The sequence below is a fragment of the Ptychodera flava genome, chromosome 17 (genome assembly GCF_041260155.1).
Source record: "Ptychodera flava strain L36383 chromosome 17, AS_Pfla_20210202, whole genome shotgun sequence".
NCBI lineage: Eukaryota > Metazoa > Hemichordata > Enteropneusta > Ptychoderidae > Ptychodera > Ptychodera flava.
Window position 1 is genome coordinate 39,961,942 of NC_091944.1, and position 15,036 is coordinate 39,976,977.

Below are 15,036 nucleotides of genomic sequence, written 5' to 3' on the forward strand. Positions count from 1 at the left end.
AGGGGGCCGGTTTTGACCGACTTGGCAGGATAACGGACAGGGGCGCTCGGCAGGAAAAGGGTTAAACAGTATTATGAGTTTGCAAGCGTTATTTTGAGAGGGGTAAAGATGGCCTTGCAGGCAAAGTATTATTTACACTGAATTCTATCGGTTCTTGATGGGAAAGAGCTCACCTATCCAGCACAAATAAGCTCTAAAGAATTTTAGGTGACAAGAAGTAAGGGTTGCGTTAGTACCTCTCTTGATCACCACGCAGTTACAGGTGAACACTGTCATTAATGAATGAAACAATGGTTTGTATCCATGATACGCTAAATACAAAGGGTCAGCGTGAGGACAATCTTGCTTCACCGTAGTGGGCTCAATGTTTACCTACCGGTAAAAGTGTTTATTTGACCACAGACTTATTTTTAGCTCACATTTGGTTATACCAATGTGAGTTTATCATATAAGCTGAAGTCGATGGCGTCTGTATGTATGTGTGTATGCAGGGTTCTGCCCACGCCGGACGGCGCTGGTTGGGCCCGTCCGGCACTCAGAATTTCCGACCAGCATTGACAAGTGACCGACCGGCACTTGCAGTTCAATGCTTTGAACAATCAACATGAATGTCTATGACACTTTTGAGGTCAAGCAGTTCATAAAATTGCATGAAGAGTTGATGAAAACAATGGTACTATAGAATGCCTTTCAATAAAATGCTATTTATACAATACCACTGGTTGATTACCGTACGCTGATTTTGCATATGAAAAGCTGTTCAGCTGTTGAACACACCGGTACGTTCACAAGATCATTGCCCATTAACAAGACACGGTTTTCCTGTCACACAGTATCTCTGTACGATCGAAAGAAGGAGAAAAACTGAAGATTTTTTGCTTTGTATCAAGGTTTATAACGCTATAAAAATGAAGTATTGTAGCGAAAATCAGCACAAAAAACAGGACTTCTACTAAAATGTACTCTTCAATGTTCAGTTCAGACTCAATGCAAAACCGAATGGCTTGCATACACTGTATGCAAGCCATTTGGTTTTGCAACGTTGTCGCCATTACAAACGTCTGGTATTTTAATGGCGGCTCCCAGAAACATGCTCAATGTTTATTGAATGCAATTGACTGTGACTGTAGGAAAGTAGAGAATGAGGGCTGACCAAATATTTGTTCTGTTGTGTTCCTTTTGTTTAAAATGTCAATGATAATAATGACAAATGTGATACACCGAAACTGAAAATACAAGTGGAGGCCTTGTACTGTTGACTACAATGAAGGATGGCACTGTACAGGTACAGGTAACTTAAAACAGATTATGTCAACCAAACCTTCCATCTTTTGAAGTACGAATAAAAGACAGACTGGTAAATTCAAAGTTGACCTTTTATTATGGTATTTTATTTCTTTTAGAATCATAAAGCTGATAATCTGCTAAAAGATGAATCTTACAGGAAATGGAAGAGTTCGTCTGCATCTGAGAGAAATGTTTCAGCTATCTTGCAGGTTGGTGTAACACTGATTCAAAGCTTCATACTTCATCTTAGTTTGTGATAATTACCAAGTGAAAGTTTGGAATCATACATGTATCAACTTTAAGATTGACATCCGCATCAGAGAATGTAAGGAATGCAGCAGTAAGGGAAGTATCATACATGTAGAAGCAGAAATTGCACTCAAACAGTCATGAAGTGTTCTCTTTTCTTGACTGACCTCTATTTCTAATGTTGATATAGGATTGAATCACAAGTTGAATGTGTGGTGTACCATAGAGAGTGGAGTTGGAGAGCTCCACTGTGTATGGGAGTACATATGTATATCGGTATAACGACCAAGTTCCTCAGCATCGTTTCACAGTCTGTATAAGAGGTGATTCAACAGGTCACTGGTTTGTTTATTATTGCTGCCAAGAATTTCATGAATATTTAGTTCCAGAGACCAGCTCTGGAACTGTTAGTTTTTGCTCACTCTTCCTTCTTTCTTTCTTTCTTTCTTTCTTTCTTTCTTTCTCTATTTCTGGTATTACTACCATAGAACATGCTATACACAAATTTTACCTTAAAGAGGCACTCCCACTTTGTAACATTTTTAAAACACATTTTTTTAATGCCAACGGTCGATATTTGACTTGGCGACTGCGCGCAGATCGCAAGATATCGATAAAAACATGTCATTTCCCGAGCGTATTTTTCACATCCCGAAGTTTTACGATCGTTCTAATTTTGACTCGAAATCCCCGACGGTTTGTTTTTGTGCTGATTGACGATATTCTAGGGAGTCTACAATAAGTTCGAACGACGCAATTAATTTACTTCCCACTGCAAAGACTTTATATACAGCATTATGCCTTTACCTCAGGTAAGTTTTTAAACACTTCTCCTTAGTTTTTGTCGTTTTCACTATTCTAAATCGGTTGTATTATATTTTTAACCAATATCACATAAGCATCAGTTTTTACATGTCAAATATTAGCCGCCTCCGATGACTACATTTTGTCGTCTGGTATGCACGCGTGGCATGCGTCTATGCATATCATGCGGCGGCCGCAATGTATCAACCGCACGTAACTGTGCTAGTCACCTTTGCCAATTCTGGTGGAATCAGCAAAAATTATTTTTTGTTTATACGCCAAGTCAGTAAGACTCAGCTTTCTCCCACAGGCCATGACCGATCACCGACGCCAGTGGTACTGTAGCGTACAGCAGTGTCAGCGTAGACTCGTACTCCATAGCTTTGTTGACAATGGCCCCAGTGCCGAACGTTCGATGTTCGGAAGCTGAATTCAGGTTGGCCACCGGAATTCAAACTTTTACTTTTTTGAAGACATGTTTTGATCGATATCTCACAATCCGCGCGCAGTCGCCTCGTCAAATATCGACCGTTGGCATTAAAAAAATGTTTAATTACCCAGAATGCATTGCAACACGCTTATGATGTCATCGCTCAGCTTGGACGGGTTTTACGGGCATTTCTTGTTTGTTTATTTATTTATTTTTTATTTTGCATTGCACAACTATCATATTGCATTCAGCTATTAATAATTCTAGCTTTCTTTCGCTTTGTTTTTTGTTGCTTTTTGATTTTTATTTTTCTCTAAATACTCTCTGTACGTGGCGCTATACTGTTATGTCATACGCCTTCCCTTCCCTAGACCGCTGGTGTTAGCCTGAGTGCTCATGGGTTGAATGAGATTAACAATGGCGGTGGATACGAACGCTTCCCTCGCATTGAGAGAGTAAAGTAGGCTTTGTGTACAAGTTTACAAGCGTGGCTGGGCACATTGTGTACCTAGGCGAGGTGGATGTGCTCGAAAACAAAGATCAATGCAAGTTTTGGATTCAAAATCGGCTGTTTTCAGCGGAGAAACTGCCCGCCGTATTTCTGAGGAGCCACTAGCAGTTTTATCTATATCAGTCTGCAGGGCTGTGGTGGGAGGCCGTTTAACACCAGTAACACACAGTCCTGCCATGCAGAGCTAGGCATAGCATATGAACTGTCTGTCACCACACCGGCATGCGTTGGCTGCATGTAAAAGCAACTCAACTTTCCAAGATCAAACAGTCAGTATCTTGTGAAAACAGCGACATACCAATGAAAATTGTTTTAGTCAGTGCTTTTAATCAAATGAAAATGCATGTGGCATTGGTTTTCAAGTTCAATGGCCTAGGTCCAATGTTTCCTCTCATCTGATATACATTTCTGTGCGTTGTCGCCCCTGTATGTATCTGTTGTGTTTTTACCGTACATGTAGGCATTCGTAATCTGTGTACTAGTTCCCCGTACAGCCTTGCTTTCAGTTGTATTCTGTTGTTACTGCTATCAGCCCTAACTATAGGTACATGCTTGCATATTAAAATCCCAAGCACTCTTTCATTCTGCACCTATCTTCGTCACACATTCTCTTGTTTCTTCCGCTGCTCTGGTCTCTGGAACTTCGCTTTCGTTTGCAAATGCTTTCTAGTTACTGATATTTTTTCTCACAGTTTGAAAAGGCAAGCATAATACATTCCATTGATATTGGTAACGAGGGATCTGCATTTGTTGAAGTTTTAGTTGGAAAGTCAACTGATGTTACAGATAATTATCAGGTCAGTACAGCTTAAAACCCACTTTCCAATTCGCTAACGCAGCACTAACAGAACGCTGGCACAGGGTTAGTGCTGCTCAAAGTTAACTCAAAACATGTTTCAACCAATTTTTTTGAAAGTTGGTACAAGGACATTGACCTATGTTATACATATGCACGTCAATTTGTTTTCTGATACGATCCAATATGGCCATGCGGCCATTTTGTTACGATTTTTTTCATGTACAGAGCCATAACTCAGACATGTTTCAACCAATTTTATTGAAAGTTGGTACAAGGACATTGACGTGTGTCATACATATGCATGTCAATTTGTTTTGTGATACGATCCAATATGGCCATCGTTCGGCCATTTTGTTACGATTTTTTCATGTACAGAGCCATAACTCAGGCATATCTCAACCGATTTTGTTAGCTCTGCTGTCAGCGACGCGGAGCTTATCATATAGGTTGATTTTCCGTCGTCAACTGTCGTCGTCGTCGTCCGTCAACAATTGCCTTCTCCTCTGAAACCGCAAGTCCCATTGCTTTGAAATTTTATATGCAGTTCACTTGAGGTGACCTCACTTAAAGCCCCAGTATTTGTAACTTTTAACCTTTTTTTATGTTCGAAATTACATATTATTCTCTTACATCCATCGTGAAATGTTGTTCAGTAAAGAAATAAGCCAAATTTGTGCTCCTGTAGTGACATACAAACGCTAAATATTGCCCGATCGAGTTGGATTGCCGCGCGGGTTTGTTGACAATTTGTAGGCTGTGCACGTGATCGAGAACGCCGATACTGATGACATCATCGAGCCTGCAACATTCCTGGGGCCTTGCCATGCCACGCCACACGGCCCGGGTAATCGTCCATGGTCGCCGGCTGGAATGACCTGCGAAGGGTTTTATTCTGTTCTTCTCCGCTCAAATACGTAGTGCTACTGTGTTTTCAGAGGATACAGAACTTTGGCAGAGGAGGCTATCATTATATTCTGGTACCGTGTGCGTATATACGGATTATTCAAACTGCAGTCGGCAGTGCACCGATGCGCACCCTGCAGTTGGTCAATTAGAACTCCGGGTACCGATGTAAAATCAAGACGACACTATATACACTTGGCTTTCTTCTTTAGGCAAATAGCTATCAAAATTGAGTAACTTGAAGTAATAAGGGGCAACATCAAAAGTTCAATATAATAAATCTAACTTAATTGCTTAAGTTTGGCCCAGACCCCCCACCCCCCCTTCTAACTTAACTGACCTAAAATTGAAAAACATTGCGAGCGACTCATACTCTGTACTATTTCTTTCAAACGACATACCAATGTACCATTGAATTAAATAAAAATCGAAAAAACCATAAATACTTTTATTGCAACCCAGAACACAATAATAACAACAACAACAATAAATTTGCACATAAGTCATAGACTCTCCACAGACGCTATGCCTTGATTCAAGGATCAGGCAGAAATCTCTACTGGTCTTTGCAAGAATGTCAAGACGCTGAGATTCCGGTCTCCGCGTGTTCCAGCTGATACACAGGGAAGAATCAAATGGCAGGATCTCTTCCAGACTAATAAAGTCACTAAGTGCTTGGACACAGCTTCACTTCGGAATCAGCGAACCAACATCAGCCCCTGCACAATGCAAACAAATTAATATTATACAATAAATATTCAGAAATATGGTGCTTTCTAAAATGTATGAATAGCCATGGAAATATGAATTAGGTTCCTAAACTTACTGTACAGTGTACTGGTAAGGAATATAATTCACAATTTCATAGCTATTAATTCATATTTTTCCCAGACATGTATCAAAATTTTGAAGGTTACATAGTAAAATTAGATATACTATGACACTGATATATCATCTAATTACGTTTAGTGTTCGCCAGCACAGTTTGAATACTTGAAGGGTACAATGTATGTCCACGCATGGACATGTGGGAAATAGAATACAGGCATTTCCCTCACCAATGTACATGTGAATTTTTTACAAGTCATTGAGCAAGTATCTAAAACTACTATTTATGTTGAAACTAAATTTCCATTAAACTTTTCATGCAAGTTACTTTTACTGGCAATTTTAAAATATACTACAATGTACTACCCTATGTTACAAATTTCAGAATCCTGAGGAAATCCAGAACACAGATTAACATTCAAATATGTCGTGTAATACTATGCCAGAGAACTGACAAAGTATAACTTACCTTGTGCCTGCTAGAAGCTTGAAATTTGACATGCTCTCTCTCACTTCTGGTTTCACTGGATCATTACAGTACTTCTTTTCTTGTATTTCTTCGCTCATAATTTAGAGTGGTGGGTGGATTGTCTCTCAAAGTGTTGTTTCCTGTTTGTGTTTTCTTAAACCATAGTAGGTTTGACAGCTGAAAGAAAATATATATATATTTGAATTAGTATCAATCATGTAAATATCTGCAATAAACAGTTCTTTTTTAAAAAAACAAAGATGACAAGTTTTTCATACCTAAACTGACACTGCACTCCATCCACCAGTCTAAATTTGCACACCCAGTCATGATCACTTCTGGTTTCATTTGCATTTCTCTTTCTCTCTCTTCTCTTGGTTTGAAGCTCATTCTGCCTCTCATTGTAATGAACCAGGAGTTCATGTCTTTCCCCATCAGTTTTGGATGATATTACATACATACAGCTCCGTGGACACAGCTTCACTTCAGACAGAGATGGACAACCAACATCAGGACCTGAACAATTCAAACAAATAACAATTATATAATAAATGTTTCAGAAATATGATGCTTCCTGAAATATATCAATAGCCATGAAAATATGAATTGTATGATTTTTAATTGCACTATTAAGAAATACAATTCATATTTTCATGGCTATTCATGCATTTCATAAAGCATCATATTTCTCAGACATGTACAAAAATTTTGAGGGTTGCATAACAAAATTAGATATACTGTGACACTGGTATAACATCTGAGTAGGTTTAGTGTTTTTCAGCACATTTTGAAAATTAGTAGGGTATATGTACAATGTATATCCCATGGTAAATACATGTTGAATACATGCATTTTCCCTTACCAATGAACAAGTAAAATTTTAACAAGAGCAAGTATGAAGTTGAAGCTAATTTAAACTTTCATGCAACCTTTTGTGTTGTTTACTTTTACAGGCAATTTTTATAATATACTTTTGTTACAAATTTCAGTAGCGTGGGAAATCAAGCACACAAATGAACATTAATTCAAATCTGAAATGTAAACCTACACTACGCCATACAACTGAAAAAGTACAACTTACCTTGTGCCTGCTCTTTTAGGTGCTTGATATGATTGGTCACTTCAAAAAATGTCATGTAATGACCATTATGGACGGCACTGAGAGTTGGGGTTGGTAGCTTGTTCCCCATACTCTTAATGCAACTCATTAGAGTTGTAGCCTTGATAGGGTTTATTGAACAGTGAGTGCACATTGGAGAAGTACATTTTGTGAATTCCAACATATATGTTCTCCTCACACAATGTCTTTGGAGAAATATAGACTCTTTTCAAAGCCTTCCAGAGCTGGTGTCGCTCTGATTTCACGGATTCCCTTTTTAAATACCTTTTCCACATTTTCATGATCACTGTATGGTGTGTTTGTTTTCCTTCAAGGCACAGGAACTGGTATTATAGGAAAACCATCGTGATCTTTTCTCCAAAACTTATTCAACATTGAAATGGCATTATCAAACACATCTGCATTTTTTTTCCAGTTTTTTTTGCCACAGATAAATGACTCTGCTGACATGAAGGTTTACTTTCTCCAGGTAAAGTATTAGGGAGAGTTACAGACACCAACATTTTAGAAAGGGGGGACCATTCTGCATAACTGGTCGTCTATGACAGTTCTCAACTGTTGGAAACATAAAACCATCTGTTTCAAAAGTGCAGCCCTTTCTACAGCTGTCTGAAGCATACCTTTAGAAATAGTATTTAATCTAAGCTTAGAAACGTTTGCAAATTGTTTTTTAGATCAGATACTGCTGTGTAGATGGCGGTTTCATTTGTTGATACTGTTGTTGAACCCTTTCTTTTAGGGTAAAGTTGTATGTAGTCCGCCATGGTCTCCATGTATAGAAAATACGTCGCTCTATTGTCCCACAATGGGGACATGAACGATTGGGCACCGACAACATCGGGGGTTAAAATTTCCGATGGACCGAGTTCTAAATCTGATAGGAAACTCTGAATCAATCGCAGTCGGCTCTCACTAGTAAATGCATCCTGTCGTGATTGATCAAAACGAACGCCACTGGTATTCGGGGCTTTTAGGGGTGTACCTTCCGCATTTGAAATGGGAGACCTTCCTGACTACGCTCATCTGACTCACGATTACCAGTAGCCCTGCGTACGATGCTGTGTGTTCCGCTACAGCTAATCGCCCCGCTCAGCATCGTACGCAGGGCTAGATTACCAGCAACACGTTCATCGGAAAAATATTTCAAAATACCGGTAGACTGTTTCGGCTCGACCTCCTGGGACAAAAAAACTCAACCAAAGATCGTCGGTCATTTTGAATTTGGCATGCCACAATTTCGTTGCGCTCTCTGTACATCAGCACGGGATTTTCCCTGTTGTTTTTTGATATTTAACTCCCAAATCTTGTTCGTTAGTTTCTGAAAGTCGTTCGTAGGGCATTTATACATTGTGTGAGGAGAACATACGCGAGAAAATTCGAACTCACCAAATGTGCCTCACTGTCCAAACCCGCAGCCGCTCAGCGTTTCTCAAGGCTAAGTTATGTGTGCGCACGTGCACGTACACACCGGAAACCACCGCGTCCAAGACCCCCATTTTGTAGCGCACATCTCAAATCTCGTATGCTGAACTTCGACCGGGTGGCTGGATCGATTTTAGTGTACAAAAAGCAGCCTTGAAATCGTAAAATTTGCCAAAAAAACGTTAAATCGTTTTTGACGGCACAGAAATTAATTTGGTCAAAACCCCCCACCCCCAAACTTAAGCAATTAAGTTTTTTTCAAAGAAATCGATCTTTTGACGGCGTCCCTAAAATTTCAGCTGATTGTTTGCTTTAGCGGCAAGGTGATTGTGAAATCGAAGCAACATAGTTTGGCAATGTATGGTACGCTGTCGAATGCAGTGAACGCGATGGCCTTTGGCAGCAAGTAAGGGAACGTCAGTATTTACGACCTGGGGGTCATTCAAAAATTGAAAGTTTATAAGGGGGTGCTCAAAATGTTTTTTCTTTGTCTTACTATGTCCTCAATGACATAATGATTAGTTGATTATATATATTTTACTCTGATACATATTAAATAAAAAGAAAATAAATACTCTAACAGTACAAATAAATATCAACTAGATGAAGCAAGGCAAAAAACTACAAGTAGGTGCTACTACTAGCAATACTTATTATGAAAGAGAAGATAGTGACGATGAGAATGATATCGTTGTTCATGTACGCAATGGCACCAGCGACATTAAAGATGAGGATCAACAGTGGTGATGATGATGTCACACAGTAGTTTTCTGCAGTCGTTACCAGGGTTGGAAGGAGAGGCTGGGTCATGGAGAAATGTTCTCGACAGATATCACTATAAGTGCACAGGATCTAGGACAAAACTGAACTGTTGTGAATTCATCCTTTATATTATCATAGAAATGTATATTTTATTTGACTTGAGTTCAACAACCATTTGGACATTTAACCATACCATAATGACATGCTACCCATCCAAATTTAACAATACTATATGGTCGGAGACTGCTTATTAGGTGAGCTTTTATATCTACATATTATTACATGGGCTCAGGTAAGCCAAACTTTCTGTTAGAGAGGGGGTTACTCAAAGTCATCATGGTTGGCTGGGGTGCGACTCAAAATTTCGGAGTTTCTAATGTAATTCCTCCGACCCCCAGATCGTAAATAATGACGGCTCCCTAAACAGCTGTGAACGCCTGAGTCAGAACGATCGGGACCAGTATACGCACTGCTGTATCTCAGCGAAAATTTAGAAAAAAACAATGGAGCTACTGCTAAGAAATTTACAGACTCGTGGCTCTTGATGCATCAGTTACTGAACTTTATACTGGTAAAAAGGCATTCTGAATACAGCGGTAAATTTCCTCCAAAACGACAAAGGATAACACGCGGGCATTCTGCAATGGACGCTGTCAATTTACCTTGCTGCAGGCCCCACACCAATCTCGGCCCGGCCCCGCTGCACTTGTACAGTCTACTACCTCCATGTAGTACAGCCTTTACAGGTCTAGTATCATGCCAAACACACAAAAACAACGTCGCAGTGTAAATTCCGCAGGTCAGAACCGTTGATCATAAATTTTCAGAACCAGTGCTGTTTAAAAGTTTTGTATTGATCACTTCATTTAGGTTTATGTGAATGACTTTCTCATCGAGCTGCGTCCATAATTGTCCCGGCATTGTCCATGTAAATTTGGGGCCTGCCTTAGCTCCCTCCGATCGTCTGTAGACTACAGCCTGAGCATATTGTACAGTTGTGAAAGTCAGATATGTATCATGAATTTTATACAAAAATATAAACAACAGAATCAAACCAAGAGGTTAGTTTGCTGTCGGGCGGGTGCGCAGGGGACGACTTTGTAGTGAGGCCGGGATCTCTCTTGTGTTCGAACTTCCATCGCATCGCAGCTAGCCGATACTTGTTGTACTACTGTAGTCCTTGTGAGGATTAGATACCCGTTACGTTCGATATTATTTTGAAATACTTTTAAATTTAATAAGTAAGACTTTGTACTGCATTCAAGATACAATCTGTTCCTTTCTGAGCGTTTTCAGTTACGGCAACGATATGCGAAGTTGATAGGCTGTGTTGCCTACAGCGTAGCCTGGCCGTACACAAAACTTCGTTTGAGTAGACGGAGCAGAATCAGTCCCGTCATTTATTTTCAACGAAATTTTCATTATACTCCATAATGGAAGAAACGACTAGTTCAATGATTACAATGGTGAAGTGTTGAATTTTTATTCATATATGTTTTTCTCTCTCAATTCATTCAGCCAACTTGATCTCCGTACCATCGGTGACAACGTGCATTGCCTTGCATGAAGCTTACAATCGACTGCCTCCGTCGTTAGTTTAGCTGTTCAAGACGTTTGTTTGCACGGCTCATTATAGTCGGAACAATCTGTAAACACTACTATTTATATCTTTCCGGTATTTCACCCAAACTTTCGCGCGTTTTTGCTGAGTCTCCAGTTTCGATGGACCAGACCTTTTCGAAGAGCGTATGGTTTCTACGGACGCCACAGTAAAACTTGCGTAGATGTGGTTGAGCATGCGCGGTGGTGTGATTACGTTTCGTTTCGTGTGTCAACAAAGCTGACTTCTGGTCCGGACAAGAAGTCATTTTTCACTCCTTTTACTGTTAATCGTGAGGCGGGCTGGGCATGCAAACCATGCGATTCAGTATTAATTATGGTCTACTTTCACATACTGAGGATGTCATTTTAATCAAAAATATGAAAAAAATTGTTAACAGTTACAAATACTGGGGCTTTAAGTTTGTTGAAATTTGCCTATTTGTATTTTTGGGGCATTTTTTGGTGTTTTTGGTAAAAAAATCTTCTTCTCTGAAACTGCTTGTCCGATTGCTTTGAAATGTGATAAGCAGTTTACTGAGGGTGACTTCAGTCAGATTTTTCAAATCGTGGTGAAATTTGCATATTTGTATTTTTAAGGCAATTTTTGTCATTTTTGTTAAAAAAATCTTTAAAAATCTTCTTCAAAACTACCAGTCAGATAGCTTTGATGTTTGGTACATATGTGCCAAGGGATGATCTATTTCAGATTTGTTCAAATTGTGCAGAAATATGCAAATTTGCATTTTTAAATCAATTTTTGCCATTTTTGGTCAAAAAATGTATTTCTCAAAAAGTACTGGTCTGATAGTTTTGAAATTCAGTATACAGGTTCCTACAGATGAACTAAGTAATATCTACTGAATTTCTGAGGAAATCTGTGATTTTAAATTTTTGGGGCAATTTTTGCCATATTTGGTCAAAATATGTGTATTTCCAAAACTACTCATCTTATAGCTTTGAAATTTGGTATACAGGTTTCTATAGATGAACTTAATGATATTTATTGAAATTATGATGAAATCTGCAATTTTGAATTTTTGGGGCATTTTTTTCCATTTTTGGTCAAAAAATGTATTTCTCAAAAAGTACTGGTCTAACAGCTTTGAAATTTGGTAAACAGGTTTCTAAAGATAAACTAAGTAATATATACTGAATTTCTGATGAAATCTGTAATTTTGTTTTTTTGGAACAATTTTTGCCATTTTTGGTCAAAAAATGTGTATTCCCAAAACTACTCATCTAATAGCTTTGCAATTTGGTATACAGGTTTCTATAGATGAACTAAACAATATTTATTGAAATAATGAGGGAATCTGCAATTTCTATTTTGCAATGGGGGCAATTTTTCCATTTTTGGTTAAAAATGTGTTTCTAGAAAAGTGCTGGTCTGATAGCTTTGAAACTCGATATGCAGGTTCCTACAGATGAACTTAATTTCATCTTTTGAAATTATGATGAAATCTTCAATTTTTAGTTTTGGGGGCAATTGTTGCCATTTTTGGTCAGAAAATTTTATTCTCAAAAAACTACTCGTCAGATAGCTTTGGTTGACATATTCTTTGGGATGTTCCGATGTGATATATTCAAATTATAACTAAATCTTCGATTGTGTATTTTTTAGTCCCCACGATTGGGATAGATTGGGTCATGTCCGTGCGTCCATCCGTGCCTCCGTCCGTCCATTCACGCAGATATCTCAGACATGCCCGGGTCAATTTCTTTCAAACTTTGCACAAGGATAGTACCCTACCCCATACAGATGCATGTCGATTGGTTACACAATGTGTTCAAATTTGGCCATGTTGGAGGACTTTTTAGTTTATACCTCCATAGACTCCCATGTATAAGGCAGTTCTCCATAGACTTCCATGTATAAGGCAGTACTCGGTAGACTCCCATGTATAAGGCAGTTCTCCATAGATTCCAATGTATGAGGCCCAGAAAAATAAAAATTTAGTTTCTCATATTGTAAAAAGGATGCAGTGACACAGTTTTTAGTGCCCACGGATGAAGTCAAGGGGGCTTAAAGATTGGATCATGTCCGTCCGTGACTCCATCCGTGAGTCCATCTGTTCATGCAGATTTCTCAGACATTTTGACAAAATGTTACGTGACCTCGGTGACCTTTGACCTCAAATTTACATATTTGTCATAACTCAGTAACCAAAAGTGCTACACCCTTTATATATGGTATGATGAGACCTCATTAATTATGTGCATATATAATTTTGAGCGAGCCAATAGAGCTAGAGGTCTGATTTTTGGTATATAGATTAGATTAGATTAGATTAGATTAGATTGTACTTTATTGTCCTTTAGCGGAAATTTTTCTTTCGCTTCACCTACATATATACAATAAGACACACAAATAGATTCACATAGAAAACACAATAAAAGCTTACAAACGTAAACGTTAAAAATTGATACAGACTTATAAAAATAAAGACACCATGTAATGTGTAATCTAAAATGGGTGGAAGCTTACAAATTACAGACTGGAATTTAGTATGCTTATTGCACTTGGTATGAAAGATTTCTTTAAAATATTCTTGCGAGTTATGGGCACTCGATAGCGTCTCCCTGAAGGCAACAGATCAAACTGAGAATACAATGGATGTGAGGCATCACTTACAATAGCCTTGGCTTTCCTATGTACAGATTGTCTATACAAATTACAGAGCTGGCATTGTTTCTTGCCAATTATTTTTCCGGCCATATTCACAACTCTTTCCAACTTATTCCTGTTGATAACACTCAAGTTACCATACCACACTGTGATATTGAAAGTTATCACACTTTCTATGAGACTCTTGTATACCTTCTCTAAAACATCTTGACTGACATTAAAACCTCGAAGCCGTTTCAGTAAAAACATGCGCTGCGTGGCCTTTTTGACAATACAATTGATGTTTTCATTAAAATTCAGCTTCTGATGTAACTGCAAACCTAGATATTTAAAACACGTGACAATTTCAACAGATTCACTATTCAGTGTAACAGGCTCAACAGTGTCGGCACATCTATAACTATCTATCACAAGTTCCTTCGTTTTGGCAACATTCATTTCCAGAAAACTGCGTTTACACCAGTCTTGTAAGTTTGCAACATGATCAAAATACATGCGTTCATTCAAGCATTTTTCTTTCACCATGAGGCCGACAAGTGCCATATCGTCGGCATATTTAAACAAACTTGCAGCTGGATTATTAATTCTCATTTCATCAGTATAAATTGAGAACAAAACTGGTGCTAAAACGCAGCCCTGTGGTGCGCCCGTGTTCAATATAAGCTCATTTGAAAAAGTTCCATTCATCCTTACTCTCTGGGGTCTATTTGAAAGAAAATCTCGAATCCAGTGAATGATACATCCGTTTACATTTAAATCAAAAAGTCGTTGTGATAGAATGTGAATTTGCATCGTATTGAAAGCTGAACTAAAATCAATGAACAAAATGCGCGCATATGTTTTTGGATGCTGGATGTGATTCAGTATGGTATTGAGTAATGTGAGACTAGCATCTTCGGTTCCCCTACGTGATTTATATGCAAACTGAAAGGGATCTAAATACTCAGCCACTGAGGCTACTAGGTGTTTGCTAATTACCCTTTCCATACATTTAGCCATCACAGAGGTGAGTGCTACAGGCCTAAAATCATTAAATAATTGCGCACCTGGTCTTTTTGGTACAGGTATAATGGTTGATTCTTTCCAAGAGTTTGGAACAATACTGTTATTCAGCAACAATTGAAACAGCGTGGTCAACACATATTTCAGCTGATTGGCGCAAGCTTTTAACACCTTTCCACCTAGACCATCAGGTCCAGGTGCTTTGTTTGGCTGGACATATGT

The 15,036-nt window shown here is 38.6% G+C and overlaps 1 protein-coding gene and 1 long non-coding RNA gene across 7 annotated transcripts in view; one reads left to right on the forward strand and one right to left on the reverse strand.

Annotated features, from left to right (window-relative positions):
• Positions 1-15,036, forward strand: part of LOC139116309 (DNA repair protein XRCC1-like) — a 216,354-nt gene that overhangs the window by 34,581 nt on the left and 166,737 nt on the right. For 5 of the 6 annotated variants that reach the window (XM_070678935.1, XM_070678939.1, XM_070678936.1 and 2 more), the window contains exons 2-3: positions 1,404-1,496; positions 3,974-4,078. In XM_070678935.1, the coding sequence (XP_070535036.1) occupies positions 1,404-1,496; positions 3,974-4,078 (198 nt within the window). The remainder of the gene's footprint in view (positions 1-1,403; positions 1,497-3,973; positions 4,079-15,036) is intronic. The other variant, XM_070678938.1, reaches the window with a different exon arrangement.
• On the reverse strand, positions 5,418-8,592 carry LOC139116308 (uncharacterized). Its single transcript, XR_011548278.1, has 4 exons — positions 7,362-8,592; positions 6,559-6,796; positions 6,281-6,457; positions 5,418-5,702 (listed from the first exon to the last, which is right to left on the reverse strand). It is a non-coding gene; the product is annotated as an uncharacterized lncRNA (long non-coding RNA).